Below are 23,657 nucleotides of genomic sequence, written 5' to 3' on the forward strand. Positions count from 1 at the left end.
TAAGCCTGTGCATCACAACTACTGAGCCTGTGCTCTAGAGCCCGTGAGCCACAACTACTGAAGCCCATGTGCCACAATTACTAAAGCCTGCGTGATCTAGGGCTCATGTGCTGCAACTACTGAGCCTGCGTGCTGCAACTACTGAAGCCCACGCGCCTAGAGCCTGCTCTCTGCAACAAGAGAAGCAACCGCAGTGAGAAGCCTGTGCACCACAACGAAGAGTAGCTCCCGCTTGCCGCACTAGAGAAAGACCGCACACAGCAACGAACACCTAATGCAGCCAAAAAAAAAAAAAAAGGATGTTGGATTCTGTCAAAGCTTCTCCTAAACTATGGGGATAATCATATGGTTTTCCTTCTTTAGTTTAATATGGTGAGGTAAACTGCTTTTCACATGTTAAAATTTACCTGGAATTCACTGGATAAACCCTAACTTGGTGGTTATATTATCTTTTTTATATTGTTAGATCAAATTTGTAAAAATTTTGTTTAGAAATTCTGCATCTATGTTCACAGAAATTGGTCTGTAGTTTTTTTGGTAATGTGTAGTCAGGTTTTGAAATCTAGGTAATGCTGGACTCAGAATAAATTGGGAAGCACTCCCTCTTTTTAAATTTTATGGTAGAAAATGGGTATTGTTTCTTATTTCTTCCTTAAGTGTTTGGTAAAATTTATTAGTGAAGCCATCTGGGCCTGGAGTTTTCTTTGTGGAAAGGTTTTTAAATACAAATCAATTTCTTTAACAGATGTAGGGCTATTCAAATTATCTATTTCTTCTTGAGCTTAAGTAGTTTATTCCTTTCAAGGAATTTATCCTTTTCATCTAAATTGTTGAACTCAGTGGTATAAAGTTGTTACTAATTTCTGACTTTTCTTTAAATATTTGTAGATTTTGTTATTTCTCTCATTCCTGATTTTGGTAATTTGTGTCTTCTCTCCTTTTTTCTGATCAGTCTGGTTAAAGGTTTATCAATAACTTTGATCTTCTCAAAGGACAAGTTTTGGTTTCATCGATTTTATCTATTGCTTTTGTTTTATTAGTTTCCTCTCTGATCTTCATTTTCTTCCTTCTGCTTACCACATAATTTCTGCTTTTATTTATATTATGTTCTTCCTTTATCTTTTTCTAGTACTTTACACTAGGGATTTGGTTTATTTATTCTCATTCATTAAAAAAAATTTATTTATTTAATTTTATTTTTGGCTGCGTTGGGTCTTCGTTGTTGCGTGCGGGCTTTCTCTAGTTGTGGTGAGTGGGGGCTACTCTTCGTTGCAGCACGCGGGCTTCTCATTGTGGTGGCCTCTCTTGTTGCAGAGCATGGGCTCTAGGCATGTGGGCTTCAGTGGTTGCAGCGCGCAGGCTTGGCAGTTGTGGTGCACGGGCTTAGCTGTTCTGCAGCATGTGGGATCTTCCCCGACTAGAGCTCAGACCTGTATCCCCCGCATCGGCAGGCAGATTCTTAACACTGCGCCACCAGGGAAATCCCTATTGGCATTCATTTTTCTTTGGAAAAGTTCTTAAGGCTATGAATTTTCCTTTGATCACTGTTTTAAATGTATCCCATGGATTCTGATATGTACTACTTTCATTTTTAAGAAATTCTGTAATTTCATTTTGTATTTTCTCCTTCACTTAAGAGTTAAGAGGTGGCTTTAAATTTTCTAACTGGGAGAGAGACTGGCCAAGATGGCAGAGTAGAAAGACCCTGAGCTCACCTCCTCTCATGAGCACACCAAAATCACAACTACCAGGTATGAAAAAGATCAGAACCTACCAGAAAAGATCTACAACTAAACACATAGAGAAGGAATGACAACAAGACAGGTAGGAGGGGTGTACTTGTGATATAATCAAGTTGGATACCCCTGGATGGGTGACCCATAAACTGGAGAATAATTATATTACAGAGGTTCTTCCATAGGAATGAGAGTTCTGAGCCCCATGTTGGGCTCCCCAGCCTGGGGGCCCTGCATAAGGAAGACAAGTCTCCACAGCATTTGGTTCTGAAGGCCAGTGGAGATCAATATGTGAGTCCCAAAGGACTGGGGGAAATAGAGACTTCACTATTAAAGGGTGCACACAAAATCTCACAGGCACCAGCACCCAGAGCAAAAGCAGTAATTTGATGGGAGCCTGGGCTGACCTACCTGCTGGTCTTGGAGAATCTCCTGGAGAGGTGGGGTGGCTGCCACTCACCCTGGGGACACAGACACTGGTGGCAGCCACATGTGGGAGTTTTCTACCATGTGGATACTAGTGTGGGTGGTCGTCATAGTGGGATCCTCCTTATGGCTCATTAGTGCCAAGACCTGGCCCCACCTAACAGCCTGTAGGTGCCACTGCCAGCGCCAGGTGCCAGTGATGCCTCAGGCCAAACAACTAACTAGGTGGGAATACATCTCTACCTATCAGCAGATAGGCTGCCTAAAGACTTCCTGAACCCACAGTCACCTCTAGACATGCCCCTGCCCAAGAGAGGGCCATGACCCAGCTACATCTACCAGTGGGCAGGCACCAGCTCTGCCTTCCAGGAAGCCTGAACTAGTCTCTAGACCAGCTTCATCCACCAGGGGGCAGACACCAGGTGCAAGAAAACCACAATCCTGCAGCCTGTGGACCCAGCCTGCCCACAGCAGGCCAACAGAAGCTTTGGGACTCCCCGGACACTAACCAACTGTATGAGGAACCGCTCCACCACCAGTGATCTGACACCAGCTCTGGGATCCCACGGCCCTGCAGCCAGACTCCAGGACCTGGCTTTGCCTGCTAGTAGTCCAGCACTAACGCCAGGACCTGGTTTCACCCAACAGTGGGTGGACAACAGCCCCAGAGTCTTTTGGGCCCTAACTCTGCCCATCAGTGAGCTCGCATAAACCCTGAGGCATCCAGGGGTTCTGCAGTCACCCACTGTGTGACCAGGCCATGCTAAACAATAGCCAGCAGACTCTGTACAAGGCAGGGTCTGGCAACCAACAGGGCTAGGGGCCAAGCAAGCCTACCACACTGCCCACATAGTCAGCCTCTCACAATAGAATGACCCCCCTTCATAGGGGGATCACCTAAAGCATGTATCTTGGATGACGAGACAGGAGTGTGCTGCTGGGACACATAGGGCATCTCTTACAGAAGACCACTTGTCCAAGGTTGGGAAATGTAACTAACCTACCAGATACATAAAAATACAAATAGCAACTTAGATAAAATGAGGTGGCAGAGAAACATGTTCCAGACAAAGGAACAAGATAAAACCCCAGAAGGAGAACTAAGTGAAGTGGAGATAGGCAATCAACCCAAGAAAGAATTCAAGGTAATGATTGTAAAGATGATTAAAGAACTTGGGAGAAGAATGGATGCACAGAGTGAGCAGGTAGAAGTGTTTTTTTGGCTGCTCTGTGCGGCTTGTGGGATCTTAGTTCTCCGAGCAGGGATTGAACCTGTGCCCTCTGCAGTGGTGTGGAGTGCTAACTGCTGGACCATCTGGGAATTTCCAAATTAGAAGTTTTTAACAAAGAGTTAGAAAATATAAAGAACAACCAAACAGAGATGAAGAATACAATAACTAAAATGAAAAGTACACTAGAAGGAATCAATAGTAGACTAAGTGATACAGAAGAATGGATTAGTGAGCTGGAAGACAGAGTAGTGGAAATTACTGCCACTGAAGAGAAAAAAGAAAAAAGAATGAAAAGCAATGAGGACAGTTAAACAGACCTCTGGGACAACATCAAGCACATCAATATTTGCATTACATGGGTCCCAGAAGAAGAGAGAGAGAAAGGGGCTGAGAACATAAATGAAGACATAACAGCTGAAAACTTCCCTAACCTGGGAAAGGGAACAGTCACCCAAGTCCAGGTAGTGCAGAGTTCCAAAAAGAATTAATCCAAAGAGGAACATACCAAGACACATTGTAATTAAAGTGACAAAAATTAAGGATAAATAGAAAATGTTAAAAGCAGCAAGGGAAAAGCAACAAATAACATGCAAGGGAATGCCCGTAAATTTCTGATTTTTCATCAGAAATTCTGCAGCCCAGAATGAAGTGGCATGATATATTTAAAGTGATGAAAGGGAAAAACCTATAACCAAGAATACTCTACCCAGCAAGGCTCTAATTTAGATTTGATGGAGATCAAAAGCTTTACAGACAAGCAAAAGCTAAGAGTTCAGCATCACCAAATCAGTTCTACAGCTAATGTTAAAGGTACTTCTCTAGGTGGAAAAGAAAAGGCCACAACAAGAAACAAGAAAATTACAAAATGAAAATACTCAATGGTAAAGGCAAATATACAGTAAAGGCAGTAGGAAGGTTAAAAGAGAAAAGTAGTAAAATCATCTACATCCACAATAAGCAGTTAAGGGTTATATAAAACAAACAGATAAACAGTAATCGTGAGGGGAAGAGAGTACAAATGGCAGGTCTTTAAAATGCATTTGAAATGAAGAGATAAGCAACTTAAAACAATCACGTATACATACAGACTGCTATATAAAAGCCTCATGTTAATCACAAACCAACAATCTATAATAGATATACACACAAAAAAGAAAAAAGAATCCAAACATAACACTAAAGACAGTCATTAAATCACAAGAGAACAAAAGAAGGGAAAAAAAGACATGCAAAAACAACTGCAAAGCAATTAACAAAATGGAAGGAAGAACATACATACTGATAATTATCTTAAATGTAAATGGACTAAATGCTGGAATCAAGGATACAAATATAAGACTGGTGTATATGCTGCCTACAAGAAACTCACTTCAGATCTAAAGACACACACAGACTGAAAGTGAGGGGATGGAAAAAGGTATTCCATGCAAATGGAAATAAAAAAAAAGCCAGGGTAGCAATACTTATATCAGATAAAATAGACTTTAAAATAAAGACTGTGACAAGAGACAAAAAAGGACACTACATAATGATCAAGGGATAAATCCAAGAAGACATAACAACTGTAAATATATATGCACCAAACATAGGAACACCTAAATATATAAGGCAAATATTAAGAACATAAAAGGAGAAATCGATAGAACACAGTTGTAGTAGGGGACTTTAACATCCCACTTACACCAATGGGCAGATCATTCAGATGGAAAATCAATAAGGAAACACTAGCCTTAAATGACACAATAGACCAGATGGACTTAATTGATAAAGAGCATTACATCTGAAAGCAGCAGAATACATATTCTGTTCAAGTGCACATGGAACATTCTCCAGGACAGATCACATGCTAGGCCACAAAACAAGCCTTGGTAACTTTATGAAAACTGAAATCATATTAACCATCTTTTCTGACCACAACGCTATGAGACTAGAAATCAACTACAAGAAAAAAGACTGCAAAAAACACAAATATGTGAAGGCTAAATAATAAGCTACTAAACCACCAATGGATCACTGAAGCAATCAACAAGCAAATAAAAAAGACCTAGAGACAAATGAAAACAAAAACATGATGATCCAAAAACTATGGCACACAGCAAAAAGCAGTTCTAAGAGGGACCTTTATAGAGATATAAGCTTACCTCAGGAAAAAAGAAAAATCTCAAATAAACAACCTAACCTTACATCTAAAGGAACTAGAGAAAGAAAAAAAAACCCTCCAAGTTAGTTGAAGGAAAGAAATCATAAAGATCAGAGCAGAAATAAATGAAATAGAGATGAAGAAAGCAATAGAAAAGATCGATGAAACTAAAAGCTGGTTCTTTGCAAAGATAAATAAAATTGATAAACCTACAGCCAGACTTATCAAAAAAAAAAAGAGAGGGGGTCCAAATCAGTAAAATCAGAAATGAAAAAGAAGTTACAACTGACACCACAGAAATACAAAGGATCCTAAGAGGCTACTACAAACAACTATATGCCAATAAAATGGACAACCTAGAAGAAATAAACAGATTCTTAGAAAGGTACACTCTCCCAAGAGTGAAACAGCAAGAAATTGAAAATATGAGCAGACCCATTACCAGTAATGAAACTGTATCAGTAATGAAAAACAGCCCAACAAACAAAAGCCCAGGAACACATGGTTTCACAGGTGAATTCTATCAAACATTTAGAGAAGAGTTAACACCTACCCTTCTCAAACTATTCCAAAAGATTGCAGAGGAAGGAATGCTTCTGAACTCATTCTATGAGGCTGGCATTACCCTGATACCAAAACCAGACAAAGATATCACAAGAAAAGAAAACTAGAGGCGAATTATCAAGGATGAACATACATGCAAAAATCCTAAACAGAAATTTAGCAAACCATATCCAACAGTACATTAAAAGGATCATACACCACGATCAAGTGGGATTTATCCCAGATGCAGGGATTTTTCAGTATACACAAATCACTCAGTATGATACACCACATTAACAAACTGAAGAATAAAAACCATACTATCATCTCAATAGATGCAGAAACAGCTTTTGACAAAATTCAGCACCCATTATGATAAAACTCTCCAGAACTTGGGCACAGAAGGAACATACCTCAAGATAATAAAGTGGAACATACCTCAAGATAATAAAGTTCATTTACAACAAACCCACAGCTAACATGATACTCAAAGGTGAAAAGCTGAAGCATTTCCTCTAAGATCAGGAACAAGACAAGGATATCCACTATTGCCACTTTTATTTAGTAGTAGAAGTCCTAGCTACAGCAACCAGACAAGAAAAAGAAATAAAATGAATCCAAATTGGAACTGAAGAAGTAAAACTGTCACTGTCTGCAGATGACATGATACTGTATACACAGACTCCTAAACACATCACCAGAAAACTACTAGGGCTCACCAATAAATTTGGTATAAAGTTGCAGGATACAAAATTAACATATGGAAGTGTGTTGCATTTCTATACACTAACAACAAACTATCAGAAAGAGAAATTAATGAAACAATCCCATTTACCACTGCATCAAAAAGAATAAAATATGTAGGAATAAACCTACCTGAGGAGGTAAAAGACCTGTACTCAGAAAACTACAAGACACTGATGAAATAAACTGAAGATGACACAAATACATGGAAAGATATATCATGTTCTTGGATTGGAAGAATTCATATTGCTAAAATGAGCATACTACCCAAGGTAATCTACAGATTCAATGCAATCCCTATCAAAATACCAATGGCATTTTCCACAGAACTAGAACAAATAAATTTAAAAGTTTTATGGAAACATGAAAGACCCCAAATAGCCACAACAATCTTGAGAAAGAACAATGTATGTGTAGGAATCATGCTCCCTGACTTCAGACTATACTACAAAGCTATAGTAATCAAAACAGTATGGTACTGGCACAAAAACTGATATCACTGGAACAGGATAGAAAGCCCAGAAATAAACCCATGCACTAATGGTCAATTAATCTATGACAAGGAGGCAAGAATAAACAATGGAGAAAAGACTTCTCTCTTCAGTAAGTGCTGCTGGGAACACTGGACAGCTACATGTAAAACAATTAAATTAGAACATTCTCTAACACTATATACAAAAGTAAACTCAAAATGGGTTAAAGACCCAAATGTAAGACCGGATAGTATAACTCCTAGAGTAAAACATAGGCAGAACACTTTTTTTTTTTTTTTTTTTTTGGTGGTACGCGGGCCTCTCACTGCTGTGGCCTCTCCCGTTGCGGAGCACAGGCTCCGGACGCGCAGGCTCAGCGGCCATGGCTCACGGGCCCAGCCGCTCCACGGCATGTGGGATCCTCCCAGATCGGGGCACGAACCCGTCTCCCCTGCATCGGCAGGCGGACTCTCAACCACTGCGCCACCAGGGAAGCCCAGAACGCTTTTTGAAATAAATCACGGCAATACTTTTTTGGCTCTGTCTCCTAACACAAATGAAATAAAAGCAAAAATAAACAAATAGGACCTAATTAAACATAAAAGCTTTTGCACAGCAAAGAAAATCATTGACAAAATGAAAAGACAACCTACTGAATGGGAGCAGATATTTGCAAATAGTAGAACTGATAAGGGATTAATATACAACATATATACAGCACATACAACTCAGCATCAAATAAACAAATAACCTGTTTAAAAAATGGGCAGAACTGAATAGACATTTTTCCAAAGAGGAAATGCAGGTGGCCAGCAGGCACATGAAAAGGTGCTCAACATCATTAATCATCAGGGAAATGAAAATCAAACCACAGTGAGATACCATCTCACACCTGTCAGAATAGCTATCATCAAACAGAGCACAAATAACAAATGTTGGCAAGGATGTGGAGAAAAAGGAACCCTTGTACACTGCTGGTGGGAATGTAAATTGATGCAGTCACTGTGGAAAACAGTATGGAGGTTTCTCAAAAAACTAACTACTACTAACTAACTACTAGAACTACCATATGACCCAACAATTTCACTCCTGGGATATACCCAAAAAAACAAAAACACTAATTCAAAAAGACACACGCACCCCAATGTTCATACCAGCATCATTTACAATTGCCAAGATATGGAAGCAACCTAAGTGTCCATCAACAGATGAATGGATAAAGAAGATGTGGTATATATACATAATGGAATACTACTCAGACATAAGAAGAATGAAATTTTGCCACGTGCAGCAACATGGATGGATTTGGAGGGTATTATGCTAAGTGAAATAAGTCAGACAGAGAAAGATAAATACTGTATGACATCACTTATATGTGGAATCTAAAAACACAACAAACTAGTGAATATAAGAAAAAAGAAGCAGACTCACAAATACAGAGAACAAACTAGTGGTTACCAGTGGGGAGAGGAAAGAGGGAGTGGCAATACAGGGGTAGGGGACTTAGAGGTACAAACTATTATGTATAAAATAAGGTATAAGGATATTCTGTACAAAATGGGGAATACAGCCAATATTTTATAATAACTATAAATGGAGTACAACCTTTAAAAACTGTGAATCACTATAATGGACACCTCTAACATATACAATATTGTACATCAACTATACTTTAATACGAATAAATAATAAAAATTTTCCAGTTGGCCAGGCTTTCAGTTTTTGATTTTCTAATAATTTATAGCTTTACTGCATTGTGATCACAGTGTTATTTGTAATATTTCTACTTTGTGGGACCTCCTGATATTTTCTTCTCCACAAGGTTTGCAGAAGAAATAGTTTGCTACGATATGGTGTTATTTTTCTATTTATCAATAATCTGAAGTTTGGATATTGTTTGTCAGGCTGAGGTGTGTTTTTTAAATTTTTAAAAAATTTAAAAGAAATACAATATTACAAGTAAAGCTAAAGCTACAATTTCCTTCCTTTTCTCCCAAAGGAAAACCACTGAATAGCAGCTACATATACACCTGAAGTAGATGTGTATCATTCCCATGCATTTTTTTTTCCTGGTAAATATTTTTTTTTAAATTGAGGTATAGTTGATGTACAATATTATATAAGTTTCTGGTATACAACATAGTGATCACACTTTTTGAAGGTTATATTCTATTTATAATTATTCCCTGGGCTGTACTATATATCCTCGTAGCTTATTTGATACCCATTCGTGTTTTTATGTTTATGAAAACATGAAATATTTATTAATGAACTACATTATGTTAATTAAAGTTTATACGAATAGTGTCATCCTGTATATATCCCTTGCAACTTCATTCACCATTATAATTTTGAGATTTATTAATGTGGATACACCTAACTAGTGGGTATTTTAGTTTATTCGCTCTAGTTTCTGTATCCTACTGCATGAATAAATAACAGTTAATTATCCATTCCCCTTTGTTGAGTCCAATTCTTCACTACTATAAAGTGCTACTATGCACATTATTACACATAATCCTTATGTGTGAATCTCTACTTAGATACCAAGAAATAGAATTTCTGAGTCACAGGTTATGTACATTTATTTGGTATTGCCAAATCGTTCTCAAATGAAGTTCTATTAATTTTACCCCCATTAACAGTATCTAATAAGATTTTCTATTTTACCAAATTCTTGCCATCACTGAACATGTCCATTTCTTCGATTTTGAAAACTAATCACAATTAACCAAACCTCTTATTAAAAAAAGGAGCACTTACAGATGGAAAACTGAGATGTTAAATTACTGCTTTATATTTTGTAGGTATTTCATGACTAAGTCTTTAACTACTATAGTTTTGAAAGTATAAAATAATTTGTTGATGTTTATTTTCTAGGCCCAAAGACTGATTTAAGTATAGCAGCACATCTGGAGTACACTGTTTTGGCTTTACCATAAAACTGCCTTAACCCAATGTCAATATATCATCAGACTGCTTTCAAAAAATCTGTTGCTGTTACAATGTTACTGAGTATTTTTCCACACTGTCTTTTATTAAATGACCATTCAGGAGAAATTTTTTGCCTAGTCTCAGTACCACGAATCATTTACACTTATCTTGAACATCTGGCTCATTTTTATTGATGATCTTAGCTTCTTAATTATGCTACTTGTTGGAAAGCTAGGGCTAAACAGAAGGTCTATCTCTAGCAAATGTACAGGACCCCAAAATAATAATCTCCCCTCCTGCAGAGATTCATGTTATCATTTCTATTCTTATTTTCTTTGTTGATCTTCTTATTCTACTTTATCTTATATATATATTTTCTAAGTCACCTAAAAGTAAATCTTTAGTTGAATAAATTCATAACATTGCTTAAAGTAATCAATGCTGCAACATGTATCTATATTTTTTCAAAAACACGAATTAAAAGTTTCTATCCATAATTCTTTCATACTGTCAAAGGCATATGTGAAAAAAAAAAAGCTTATCTGATTAGAAACTTTAGTCTGGGATCACTTTGATGCTTACCTTTTCTGCTACTTCTCGCACAGACTGAACACTTGTTCCATACAGATGGTTGTTATACTGCCCAGCTTCAATGAATTTATGCTCCTGGATATCTTTTTCCATTTGCTCTCTTGAAGTCACAAAATGATAATCTCTTCCATCTACCTCATAATCTCGTTTTGGTCTAGTTGTATCTTTAATAGAAAAGAACTTGAGGAAGTGTTTAATATTAAAAGGCACAACAAAGCCATTTTCTACTTAAAGAATCATTTTGTAAAGTTCACTACAACAGAGATTGATTTAAATTTGAAAAGTGACAATAATATGGAGGATGAATAACTGATAAAATAAGTATAAACCATTAAAAATTGATACTGTTTACTTTGACCACACACAGTGACAAAATGTTAAGAACAATAATTAAGAATTTTTATGTGGGTTACTCACGAGGAACACATGATCCAAATTTGTCAGGAAATTCTGAGATCAAGTCATCATTTATCCTGTCTTTCATAGGTCCCAATATGATCACTGGTCGAGTATAATTAACTATAAAAATATACTGCATGTTAAAAGAAATAAACACTCAACAAACATCTGTGTATTTTACTTCACTAGAAAACAAAAGTATCCTTAACTGTTATGAAGAATTTCTTTTTTATCCTTTCTCCACCAATGATACCTAACTTGATAGTTTACAAGCTTTTATTAAAATCTTACACTTCAGTCAATCTCCTGTTGGAAGTCATACACTTAGATAATTCAACCAAGTTAAATTCAGCATTTTAGCAGATAATGTTTCTGTACACTGCTAACATCATCTCATTACAAATGAGAAAACACAGCACAGTGTTTTACTGATCCCTTTTCAAGTAGAAACTGTAGGGAAGCAGATCAAAGAAGGGCAAAAAAGAAACTGGGTATAATCAGAGTAGTCATCAAGAAAGATGATCTAATATAAATGTATATGCTGGACTGTAAGGGACCATGTTGGAAGCAGGGAGACTGGTAGTGAAAATGAGACTTAACATTGTGGTAGGAGGGATGAAAGGTTATAAATAAGAAAGATATGATAAGAATAAATAGGGCCTAGAAACTGACTAGACAAGGGAGATGAGGAACAGAAAGATCAAAGATGATTTGAAGATTTTGAACAAGGATAGTGATACTATTATGAACACTGGAAAGAAGTTGCTTAGGAAATAATACACCAATATAAAATGATTAGATTTTAATAATCTATGGGCTAAACCATGTTTCATAAGATACATATAGTAAATTGCTCTCTCTATATATACATGTAGAGTAAGAAAAAAGACTAAAATTCTAATAACTTTTTTTAAGCTATGAGTTGAGTTAGACCTATTTTTCAAATTACTTTTTTCCATAAGATTGTAAAACATCAACAGGCTTCACAAACCTTCTTGTTGATTCACTGGCTCATAAGATAAGACATATTCTTCTTGACCACCTATTAGAAAGTTAAAATACAGATGAGAAAATCTATAAAGAAAACTATACTAATTTAATTCTTTAATATAACATATAAATTACTAGAACTTTCCCGAGAAAAGTAGCAAAGATGTAAGAAAAAAGGGTACTTTATAAATTAATTATGGCAAAATTTAGGAAAAAAAGTGATAAATTATAAAGTTTGGTATGTGTAAAAAGAAAATATAAAATGTGCTAGTTGATAACTACCTTTCTGTTATTCTGGGTTTTACAGATTATTAATAGACCGAATTAAAATCTTCACTTGGGATGTCAAGTATAAGCTATTAATTTTTTATTTAGAATCTAAGAGCTATTAAATAGTTTTTAAAAAATTAATACTTTAATGAGCAGTTCTACATATATGCATATTAGGTAATTTTCTGTTATTAATATGCTGCTTTTTTTTGGTCCTACCAGGTATAACACTTAACATAGCACATACATTTTTATAATTACAACTATTTTCTAACCAAAAGATTTTAATGCAAAGGTAAAACTAGTGTCACTATTTCATTGATGAAAAAAATTCATTGATTATTATAATAATTCATTTATTTAATTTTTAAAAAATAACATTTTGAGTTAGAAAAAGTTTTAGATAAAATTAAATCCTTCCCTTTCAACAAAATGAATCACATAGATAGTAAAGGAGAAAAAATATATTTTGCTTTGATCTTAAAAGCACTTCAGAAGTTATATTCTCTAGGATTAAATTAAAAGATTAGAGCTTATGAATATCCTAAATAGAAAAGTCTACGAATTATATCTCGACTCAATGAAAAAAAGAGTTAAAAATTTCAGGAGTTCTTAGCACACACATACACATACACACGCACACGTGTAGAAAACAAACAAGGAAGAGCTGTTAAATTCAAGTGGTTCAATGAAATCAATACAGCAGAATGTATTTGAAGATTTTCTTCTTGATTATTATGATTCTATAACAATCTTTTCACTAAATTTGTCATTGGTTTATATTACATGTATGCAGCTGTAAATCTTTTAAATTCACATACCGACATAAATATTCTTTCCTGCTTTAAAGTATATTTTGTTGTTTTAAAATCTATAATACATAAAAAATATATATTTACAAGCTGCTTTTTAAAGTACTGTATGTTAAACATGTTTTACATGTTATCAGAAACATGCAATTTGAATATTCCACACCTAATAATTCATGCAAATGGTGAGACAGACAGTATATACTTTCATTACCTCTTTTTCGTCTAGAAAGCTACTCAGCTACTCTCTGGTGAGTTCTGACTGTAAGTTAATAAAATGCTAAAATACGAGAAATCACATTCCCATATCAAAAAAGAAAATCGCTAAATAACTATTACGCAGCAAAAATAACAACCAATCAAATGAATGAGGGTTAAAAGTATATACTGTCAACATGAAAAATATTAGAGACTGATATTAACAGGATGGACCTTTTGAGCAGCCATACTCATCTGTAATCAAGATTGCTTTCATATTAGACAGCAGTAAAAAAAAAAGTTAGAAAAGCAATTTTAATTTTTAAAGTGCTACAACTGATAATATTCATGTACTCTCCCCTCCTCCCATGCCCAAATATGTTTAAAAAGTTCACATGCTTATATAGGTCCCTTAATAATATAATACCAAGACAGTACCATAAGAACCAAAAAAGAGATCAGTATTACTGTTTGAGCAACTGTTGAAAATTTTCCCTTCGTCATTTCCTATGTTCACCAAAAGCTGGCAATAAATAGTATCTTGACCCACACCAGTATTGGTGACACAGAATAAAAAAGGAAATAAAGCTAATTATAATTTAGCATTACTGAAAAATATTTTAATGATTAGTTAGAAACAGAATTACTAAATAAAATGGCAAAATACAAGTTTACTACTCATTTAACTAGATATTTACTTCTTATAAAAGATACAAACACACATACACATACTGTGTACACGAATAGCACTTTTGTAAAATGAACTTTTGTATTTTATGAAAACTTTGGAAATTAATTTCTGTACATAGAGTATAATTTTATTTATCAAGTAAAGAATTTTACTTGGCTCTCCCTGATTTTAAAATATTAAGCACCTAATTTTCAGTTTTCAGAATACATCGCTAAGGGAAAAACACTCCAAAGGATATATTACTTGAGATAACAAAAGAACAAACAACTGAAAACACTTACGGTAACTACTTTCGCTATCACTGGCATTAGAAGTTACATGTTCTGAAATTGCAGGACAATGGAAAAAATAAAGAAAACACAGTGTCATGAGTTTAAAAAAAGCAAATTATCAAAATAAACACAAGGCGACTTAACAAAATGTCGAGATATAAACCACAGATACCCAAAGAGTTTTTAAAAACATTTCTGATTTTCTTTGAAAAGTTTAATTATTTCAAATAAATGAATATGAATTAGCAAGGAAAAAAAAATCTGCAATCAAGGAAAATGTCTCATTTTCTGTTCAACAGTTTATGAACAAAATCTTATTATGAATAGATTATAATAGAATATAACAAAGTAGAATATAACAAAGTGATCCTAAATCAGTCCAACTGTCGTCATAAAAACCACAAAGAGAAAATGTCATTGACACCATTTAATTTAGGTTATGATATAGTAATGACTAACAAAGGAGACAAGTTATATCTGAGCAAACAGATGCCCATTTCAATGAAGTGATATCTTAAAAAATAAATAAATGATCTTGCTTTTAGTTCAGCTTCTTTCTTGTTCCTGAAGAGAAATGAAAATTCATGTCTGAGATCATACAGATAAAGCATTTTGGATATCACAGATTCAGATGCCTCAAAAAAAAAGTCAAATGGAACGGAATTCTAGAAGGTGGGATTGTATTTTAAAGTAGATTAATATTTCTGAGAAACTCGGCTTTGATAAAACTGACAATGGTTACTTTGCAAAACAAAAAAGATAAAGTAAACACACCCATCTGCTGCCTGGCCCCTTCTTCAGTGACCCCCATTTCATAACTTGACTGTTCAGTAAACAGCCAGCACTTTTCTCATGTAAATGTAATCTCTTGCGCTCTCTCAATACGTGTCTCCTTTAAATAAAAAAAGGTAATTTTATCTATGAAAACTAAAAAACAAAATTTTCCATGGGAGAGAAGTAAATCTAAATTTCTTATGTCAGGCAAAGGAAAAAAAAATTAACGGATAAGGAAAAAGCTTGAGGAGAGATATCTGCTGTACCATACCACCCACAGCCTCCTAAAATCAAGTAGCACTACTGAAAAGTTTAGAGAATGGTAGAACTTAATGGTAGTACAGTTCTTGAAAAACTGTCATAGTGAAAAATAAGTCTGTTATTCTAACCTACAAAGACAAGATACAACTTTCTTAATCATTATTATGTATATAGGAGGAACATTAAAAATTACAAGACTGAAAAATGTATAATAGCACATATAAAATGGTGGTTTTCTAAAGTTTATATTTAAAAATTTCTTCTCATGTTACCACACAGATGTCAAAACAATCATTTTAAATTGTTGTATAATATTCTATTGGACTGTTACATCATGATTCACCTTACTACTTATTTAGATATTTTAGTTTGCTTTAAATTGTTTTCCACAAATATCAACAAATTATTATGAACGTCTTCATTTACATGGCTTTCACCTTCTGTCCTATTTCCTTAAAATTCATTCCCAGAAGTAGGAATGCCACATAAAAAAAAAAAATTCTTGAATTTATACTAGGATTGGTATTACACTCTGCAATCTCTAATATACAAAAGAAAGAAATGTTGTTTATTGCACTTGAGTGAGTGGAGGGGAAAGTGGGAGTATAGAAGAAACAAAATTAACCATGATTTGACAATTAGAGAAGTTGGATAAATGAATACTTGTGGGGTTTATTTTATTATTCCTCTACTATTGAATATGTCTGACATGTTATACATGTATAAAAAATCGAAGTTACTACAATCTCTTTTCTGGGAATTTCCCCTACTCATCGTGAGTTCTCTAAGATTACCAATAAGTACGAAGCAGTCAAATTCTTCAAGTTCTTTCAAGTATCCTTTAAGTAACTCCTCTACAATAAACTCTTGCTACTTAAAGTATTGTCCTTGGAATGGCATCATTATCATTGCTTGGGAGCTTGTTAGAAAGTTAAAATGCTTTTTTCCTGAAAATTAAAAATAATCTTTTTCAAGCATGTCATCAAAGAAGACATTCAAATATCCAATAAGTATAAAAAAGTGTTCAAGCTTATTATCGGGGAAACGCAAATTAAAACCACAACAGATATCTCTATCATCCACCAGATTGACCACAATGAAAAAACAAAAACAAAACAGGTATGTCAAGCGTAGAGAAAGATATGTAGCAACTGGAACTCACATACTACTTGGGGGTGGGGGTGGGGTAAACTGGTATAACCACTTTGGAAAACTACTTGGCACTATCTACTAATACCTAACATATTATGTCTGTGACCCAGCAATTCATTTCCTAGGTATTTTCCCAACATAAAAGGCATATATGCATACCAAAAGATATGTATAAAAATGTTCAAAGCAACACTATTCAAAAATAGCCCTAAATATATGTGTTTATTTACAAATCTGAGACAATATATGTACAGTTTCATAGTTTACTTTTTTCATTTATATTGTGAGCATTTTCCAGACCATTATATTTTAATATGATTTTCAATGGCTATAAAATATTATACTATATAGTAAGTCATACTTCATTAACCACTTCCCAACTGTAAGGCATTTTAGGATTATTTGAATTTAGGGGGTGCTCTACTTTCTAAATATTATTAAACAAAACATCCTGATATATAAACCTTTGTTTCCACCTCTGATTACATCCTTAGGATAAATTTCTTGAAAAAGAATTAGTAGATCAAAAGATATGCTTTTCCAAAAAGGCTGTACCAATTTACACTCCCAGTAGTAATATGTTAAAAGCAGTCATTCCACAGAACCATCTCCATCACTGGATTCTCCTTTAAAAGAAAAGTCTGCTAAGGTGATGGGTAAAACATACCATTTTGTTTATTGATTATTAGGGCCATTAAACATTTCTTATATGCTTATTTCAGTTGCTTATCTTTTTTTTTTTTTTTTTTTTGCGGTACGCGGGCCTCTCACTGTTGTGGCCTCTCCCATTGCGGAGCACAGGCTCCGGACGCGCAGGCTCAGCGGCCATGGCCCACGGGCCCAGCCGCTCCGCGGCATGTGGGATCCTCCCAGACTGGGGCGCGAACCCGTTTCCCCTGCATCGGCAGGCGGACTCTCAACCACTGCGCCACCAGGGAAGCCCTCAGTTGCTTATCTTTTGAGCATTCTTCTTATATCCTTTGTCCAGTTTTCTAATGGGGAGTGTTTGTTTCTTATTGATCTGTTAGAAATTTATGTGCAAGAATATTATCCTTTTGACATAGTATAATCAGATTCTTAAATTTTAATTTTTGTTTGTATGTTTGATGATCACAACCATTTCAAATCTCTCTGACCAAGTCTCACCTTTCTAGTCAAACATTTCTTCCTGAGACTGTATCATGTGTTTTCTCTTTGTTCTCTCTAAATACGACACATCCTCAGTCTTAAACAATACTACTACTCTTAACACTTACTCTTAACACAAATGAAAATAAGTCTGGTTTTGGCATCTTAAGAGCTCTGTACCACTCTACTTAAATAAGTCTTTAAAATAGAAAAAGAAGAGATGTAATAGGAAACCTATGTGCCTAACTGTAGAAGCTTCTGAGGTGTTTTACAAAGTGGAAAGCTATAAAAATAAACTGCATACAAAAGACAGGTACAAACCTTGTCTGAAACTGTATACCGTAATTTCATTTCTGAGCACCTTATATAACTGCTCCTGAACTACACTTACTTTTAGTCTCTTTTAAAGGAATCTTACCCACTTTTTTCCTGTTGAATTCTTTCAAAATTGCCTTCTAAAAGCATAAAAGTTACACAGATTTCTATTTCTAGCTTTTTACAAGTATGATAATTTAGTTGTATCCTCCCAGATTTCCATCATACTTTAATTAGTTCTGTTAGTCAAAATTAGGTTTGGAAAGGCAATTTCTATTATTGTTTCGTCTACTGTCAACAGGATAAATCAATAATTTATTTGATCCTCTTCTCTGTAGAATCACTGGATTCTTGTCTATGAAAAGTATTCTAGTGTACCACTTTTGTTTCCCTCTCTGCTCTTTAATTAAATACCCTACTTTTTCATAGGTTGTGTGAAATTACATGCAGGTGTACATCTTTCTTGATATTCAGTGTTATTCCACATCTCTTCAACAGGTTTATCTGGAATAATCTGTCCTTCTGTTTTCAGTCCCTTCATGAGTCCTGTTCCAACAAGGCTTAATGAATACCAATATGAGGTCACATTTATTTTCTTATGTTAAAATCGCACAGGATTTTGCTTAGTTTTTTCCCTGTATCCTGAACTTTAGAATATAGGTAACTGAGATCTTAAATAATGCCCTTAACCCACCCTTCTTCCCAGTATTTTCTACTGTATAATAATGAGCATCTTGTCAGCTGCTAGTAATGTTTTATGTGATAACCTCCATCATATCCAGTTTAGAATTTTACTGATATTTTTCTGTCTCCGTCAACCTTTTCTAAATAAAATCTTTTTGATCTGATCAAGTTACCACGTGAATAAATTCTTTCAGTTCTTGTGAGATGAAGCACAGAAACCTACCATTCAAGGGATCTTAAGTCACTGACCAGAAAATTAAATCAACGACATTGGTAATCAGTTATCATTTTTCATTTGTTTCTCTTCCCAAGTCTCAAACCTCAATTAAAATGAGAGCTGAAAATACGATGTGGTCAAGGTGTAGTTATCTACTATAAAAATATCAATGTGGGAACCAAATTCTTCATTTAATTCCTTTTTCCATGAGCTTTCCACAGTTCTCTGATGACTCAACAGGTAACAAAAATATGTGGGTTCATTTGATGATCCACACCACCTCATGATCATTCTCAAAATAAATTATATAGCATTAAGAATCTGTGGAAATGTTTTCCAGTTTCTGAAGATTTCACTGATAATTTTTCCCAAAGGTAAGAGATTAAAAAAGGGTGCCACTAGTGATAGTAAATTTGTGGCTCTTGCCAGATCCTAAAAAGGCAAATGCATAAATAATAAAGTGTGTGTAACAGAAATAATTACATATAAAGCATACTGCTTTCAATCTAATATAAACCTTTAATTGTTAAAGTTGAAATAAAAGTCAAGTACTTATAGTTAAGGTTAAAAGTCAAGTTAGCATTAATCAGGAAAAAAAAATCTGTGAAATTTAATGTTCATTAAGGTAAACTTAGAAAGTTAAAAGATATTGGCTACATCCTTAATGATCGATGAATTATGAAGAAATAAGTTTTCAAGATGCTTAATAATGCAAACAGAAACAACTACTTAGAAAAAAACTTTAGCCTAAAAGATTACTTCTATGAGTCACTGTCACCTAAAAGAACTTAGTAATATTTGGTAAAATTTCACATTTAATCAATTTGTAAACATTCACATTTAAAATTTTGTTTGCTAAAATGACTTCTTGTTTCATTCACTCATTCCAATGTTTATTAAATGACTCCTACATTATCAGACTCTGTACCAAGCTTTATATGAAGATTAAGTACTAGCTAGAAAATTAAACAGGAACAACACACACAAAAAAAACTCCCCCCAAACAGAGACAACACCTTGGTTAAAGAAAAAACAAAGGATAATATTTCTTATAATTCTTTTCATAACTTACAGCTTCCTTAAAAAAATATACAATTTACCTACTACATAGGCTGCTACTTGAACTTGAGTTCTACAATTCTTCTTTAATATTTAAGATCTAGGGCCTCCCTGGTGGCGCAGTGGTTGGGAGTCCGCCTGCCGATGCAGGGGATGCGGGTTCGTGCCCCGGTCTGGGAGGATCCCATATGCCGCGGAGCGGCTGGGCCCGTGAGCCATGGCCGCTGAGCCTGTGCGTCCGGAGCCTGTGCTCCGCAACGGGAGAGGCCACAACAGTGAGAGGCCCGCGTACCACAAAAAAAAAAAAAAAAAAAAAAAAAAAAAAAAAAATATTTAAGATCTATTGTGTTTTATAGTTTCACATTATAGCAATGCTTTTCTAACACAGGCTCAAAGCAATTTTAACTTGTTTTAACAAAAAAAAGGGGGGGACATAAAACTGTAAGGAAGATTATATTCTACCTTCCAATAATGAGGGCAGATAGCAGTATTTTAAAAAACATTAAAAGTCTTTCTTCATATTTAAAAAATTCCTAGAGAAAGTAATAGCCATAAAAATTACAAAAAGGAAAATATAATTATGAGCAGAGAGTTTTTCAAATGACATGTGAAAAATGGAGGAAAAATAAAAGGTGTGTATTACAGAAATAAAAATCCCAAGCGTATTATTAACATGAAGAATCTAAAAACAATCTAAATCATACACCTCCTCATGCCAGAAGGGCGCTACCATGAATCTCAAAATGTATCTGAAAAAGGTAGGTCTGTAGATGGAGGTTAAAAATAACTTGGGAGTATTTTAATCACTTACTCAGGCCTTTTGATCCCATGTCGTCAGGGATCTCCTGTAGAGAGTAGTTCCCAGAGAGCAAGCAATAAAAAGATAATCAAAGAAAATAGTTGTCAGTAATGCATAAAATTGGTGCTACAATAAGAGACAGTTCCAAGACCATTACAGGTGCACGTATCTTACAGAGCATTTTTGTATATTTCTGAAAGTTTAAAATAAGCTAGCAGCTAGATATAATCTAATAAAAGAACGAAAGTTTTATATGAGAAGCTGATAATAGTCAAAAATTTTGACTATTTCTTGCTATTTTAAAAGTAAAATTCAGATTGTCTACATATAATGAAGAAATGGGATAAAACGGAATGACTTGAGACAATCTATTATCAAAGATTGGCAATGCTATACCTAGAAATCAATAAGTAGCTTCTCAGGTACCCACGTTTTTCCTCTAAAATATTCTTTTGAGAGTATAAGTGTTTCTTATAAGAACCTTTACATTAAAAAATTATATTTTAAACATAGCTTAAAAATACCATTTACTTTAAATTAAGAATTCCTAAGGTGCTAGAAAAAGTTAAGATTGGTATACAAATTAATTTACGCCTGTTAAATTGCCCCTAGTTAAGACAAATAGTAACCTGTTGCAGCTCTTGAAACTGTCTCCATGGTAACAACCAACTGCAGGGCAGTAGGTCCCTCTACATTTCTCTTCAGTTGACCACTGGATCCACATACTTACGGTCAGCATCACTTGTTTCCTGCTCACTCTGGTCCTTGTTCTTGTAGAAGGGGAATTTTCGGGAAAAGAGGTTCTTTTTACGCTTGTCATTGAATGACTGCTGAAGAAGAGAAGGAGGGGCAAAACAAAGGGATGTCTACTGTCTGTGTGTACAAAGGCCCAGCCTAGTAGCTCTGTGAAAGCTGACTCTTGTGACCACAGTGTGCAGTTTGTATATGAATTCTGCTTTAATCACATATACAGTGAATTTTTAATTTAGTATTAACTTCTCTAATTCTAACATTTTATAACTGAAAACACAGAAAAATTTCAAGAGTGTAATTCACTGATACCTAAAAATAAGGAGGAAGTGCTATTTGATAAAAAAAGGGAAGAGTAAATCAGATTAGCTACTACTATAGTCCAAATCAAGCTTGCATCTGTTCATATCAATCCATATTTTTCTAGATTTCCAAGTATTAGGTGCTCTACAGCAAAAGTTATTACTTTAGCTGTTCAAATATTTTTAATTTTCCTTTCCTTCATTTTCCTTTGGCTTCAGCACATTTTTCCCCTTCTCTCTTTTTTTTGTTGCTCCAACAAACTAACAAAAAGCCACTACTAAAAAAGAGAACCAAAACAACTGAGCAAGTTGCTAGTGCTGAATATTTAAAAACAATCTTTTTTTTTTTGAAGAGAATTAGGATAACTAAATGCTTATCAGAAAATGGGAAGAAAACTAAGACGTGTCCATCAAGCACAGAGTCCAGCAAAAGAATTACCAATGCTATCTAACCAAGGAAGAAGAGTCAACTCTCCTGGCCAATTTAAATGTCATCATAACTGATTTATTAGCCTTTAAGCTCTACCATATTATCTATTTTTAAAGTATATATAAATAAAATAGAACCAAACTCAATTCATTAGCACCATGTCCTGAATAGGGAATAAAAAGTTTGGTGCGGGCTTCTCTGGTGGCACAGTGGTTGACAGTCTGCCTGCTGATGCAGGGGACACGGGTTTGTGCCCCGGTCTGGGAAGATCCCACATGCTGTGGAGCGGCTGGGCCCGTGAGCCATGGCTGCTGAGCCTGCGCGTCCGGAGCCTGTGCTCCGCAACGGGAGGCCACAACAGTGAGAGGCCCGTGTACCGCAAAAAAAAAAAAAGTTTGGTGCTCATAATGTCAAACAGGCAATTAAAAATCTAGTAGTTTATACATAATTGCTATGACAGCTGATTTGACGTTCCCTGTTGCACAGATGTCTGAGACAAGTTTTTTCCCTTCCTGAATGTCCCATTTGGGCATTCACACTTTTAAAAGCAGGTAGCACACAGAAAGCTGAGGCTAAAGAGGAACAGCTTCTTCTGTAATTTGTCACAGGCACCCATGTCTTGAAGGAAATGGCCTTGCCTACCAGTGACAATAGGAATTATATTTTTTATTATTTTTTGAAGTGGGAACAATATAAAGGATAGAAATTGTTTTAATTTTTCTTGCATTTATCCATGTCATAAGATGCTATCAATGTTGTGAAGTATATCAACACCAGGCAGTATTTTTTTCTGGCGTGCCGGTATTTTTAGTCATGTGATGCCAGGTGATTAAGGTGATGAAATGGATTAAAGTGACTTTTAGCTCAAATTCTATTACTTGAAAAGACTTATTTTGGTAAGAATCTTTACAAAAATTTTCATTTTTATCTTTTTCATATCAATAATTCAAAATTAATAAGTTCATAGTCATTAGACAAGCAGACTGTCTTAATATCAATCTTAAAATCTGAAGGCTCAGATAACCCTAAGCAGAAGTTAAAAATTAAGTTGAGAAAAAAATACCGTGGAGAAATCTAAGCTTATAATTGTTTTATAAACTGTCAAGTAGCATTACCTAAATAAAAATCTTTGCTTGAATCCAAATTTTAGAAAAGAGAAAGAGAAGAAAACAAGTTTCAATAGAGAAAAATTTATGGTAATCTAATTTATGGAAGGACTAAGTCTTTTTGTTCATGACAATCACTGATTTTGAATTTAGTAACAATTTTTATGCTAACTGATAAAACTGATACATTTTTAACAAAAGGTTATTTACCTCTCCTACTGCATATATAGTG

At 34.8% G+C, this 23,657-nt stretch overlaps 1 protein-coding gene across 23 annotated transcripts in view; it reads right to left on the reverse strand.

The window, feature by feature from the left end:
• DLG1 (discs large MAGUK scaffold protein 1) overlaps nucleotides 1-23,657 on the reverse strand; it is a gene marked incomplete at both ends in the record, with an annotated part of 293,223 nt that overhangs the window by 19,484 nt on the left and 250,082 nt on the right. For 5 of the 23 annotated variants that reach the window (XM_079704322.1, XM_079704331.1, XM_079704329.1 and 2 more), the window contains 5 exons: nucleotides 10,811-10,983; nucleotides 11,237-11,338; nucleotides 12,210-12,260; nucleotides 14,458-14,499; nucleotides 21,568-21,667. In XM_079704322.1, the coding sequence (XP_079560448.1) occupies nucleotides 10,811-10,983; nucleotides 11,237-11,338; nucleotides 12,210-12,260; nucleotides 14,458-14,499; nucleotides 21,568-21,667 (468 nt within the window). Of the gene's footprint in view, nucleotides 1-10,810; nucleotides 10,984-11,236; nucleotides 11,352-12,209; nucleotides 12,261-13,719; nucleotides 13,756-14,457; nucleotides 14,500-20,849; nucleotides 20,884-21,567; nucleotides 21,668-23,657 lie in introns of all 23 variants that reach the window. The other 18 variants (XM_079704314.1, XM_079704311.1, XM_079704328.1 and 15 more) reach the window with 7 other exon arrangements.

The sequence above is a fragment of the Hyperoodon ampullatus genome (assembly GCF_949752795.1).
Source record: "Hyperoodon ampullatus genome assembly, chromosome: 5".
Classification (NCBI taxonomy): domain Eukaryota; kingdom Metazoa; phylum Chordata; class Mammalia; order Artiodactyla; family Ziphiidae; genus Hyperoodon; species Hyperoodon ampullatus.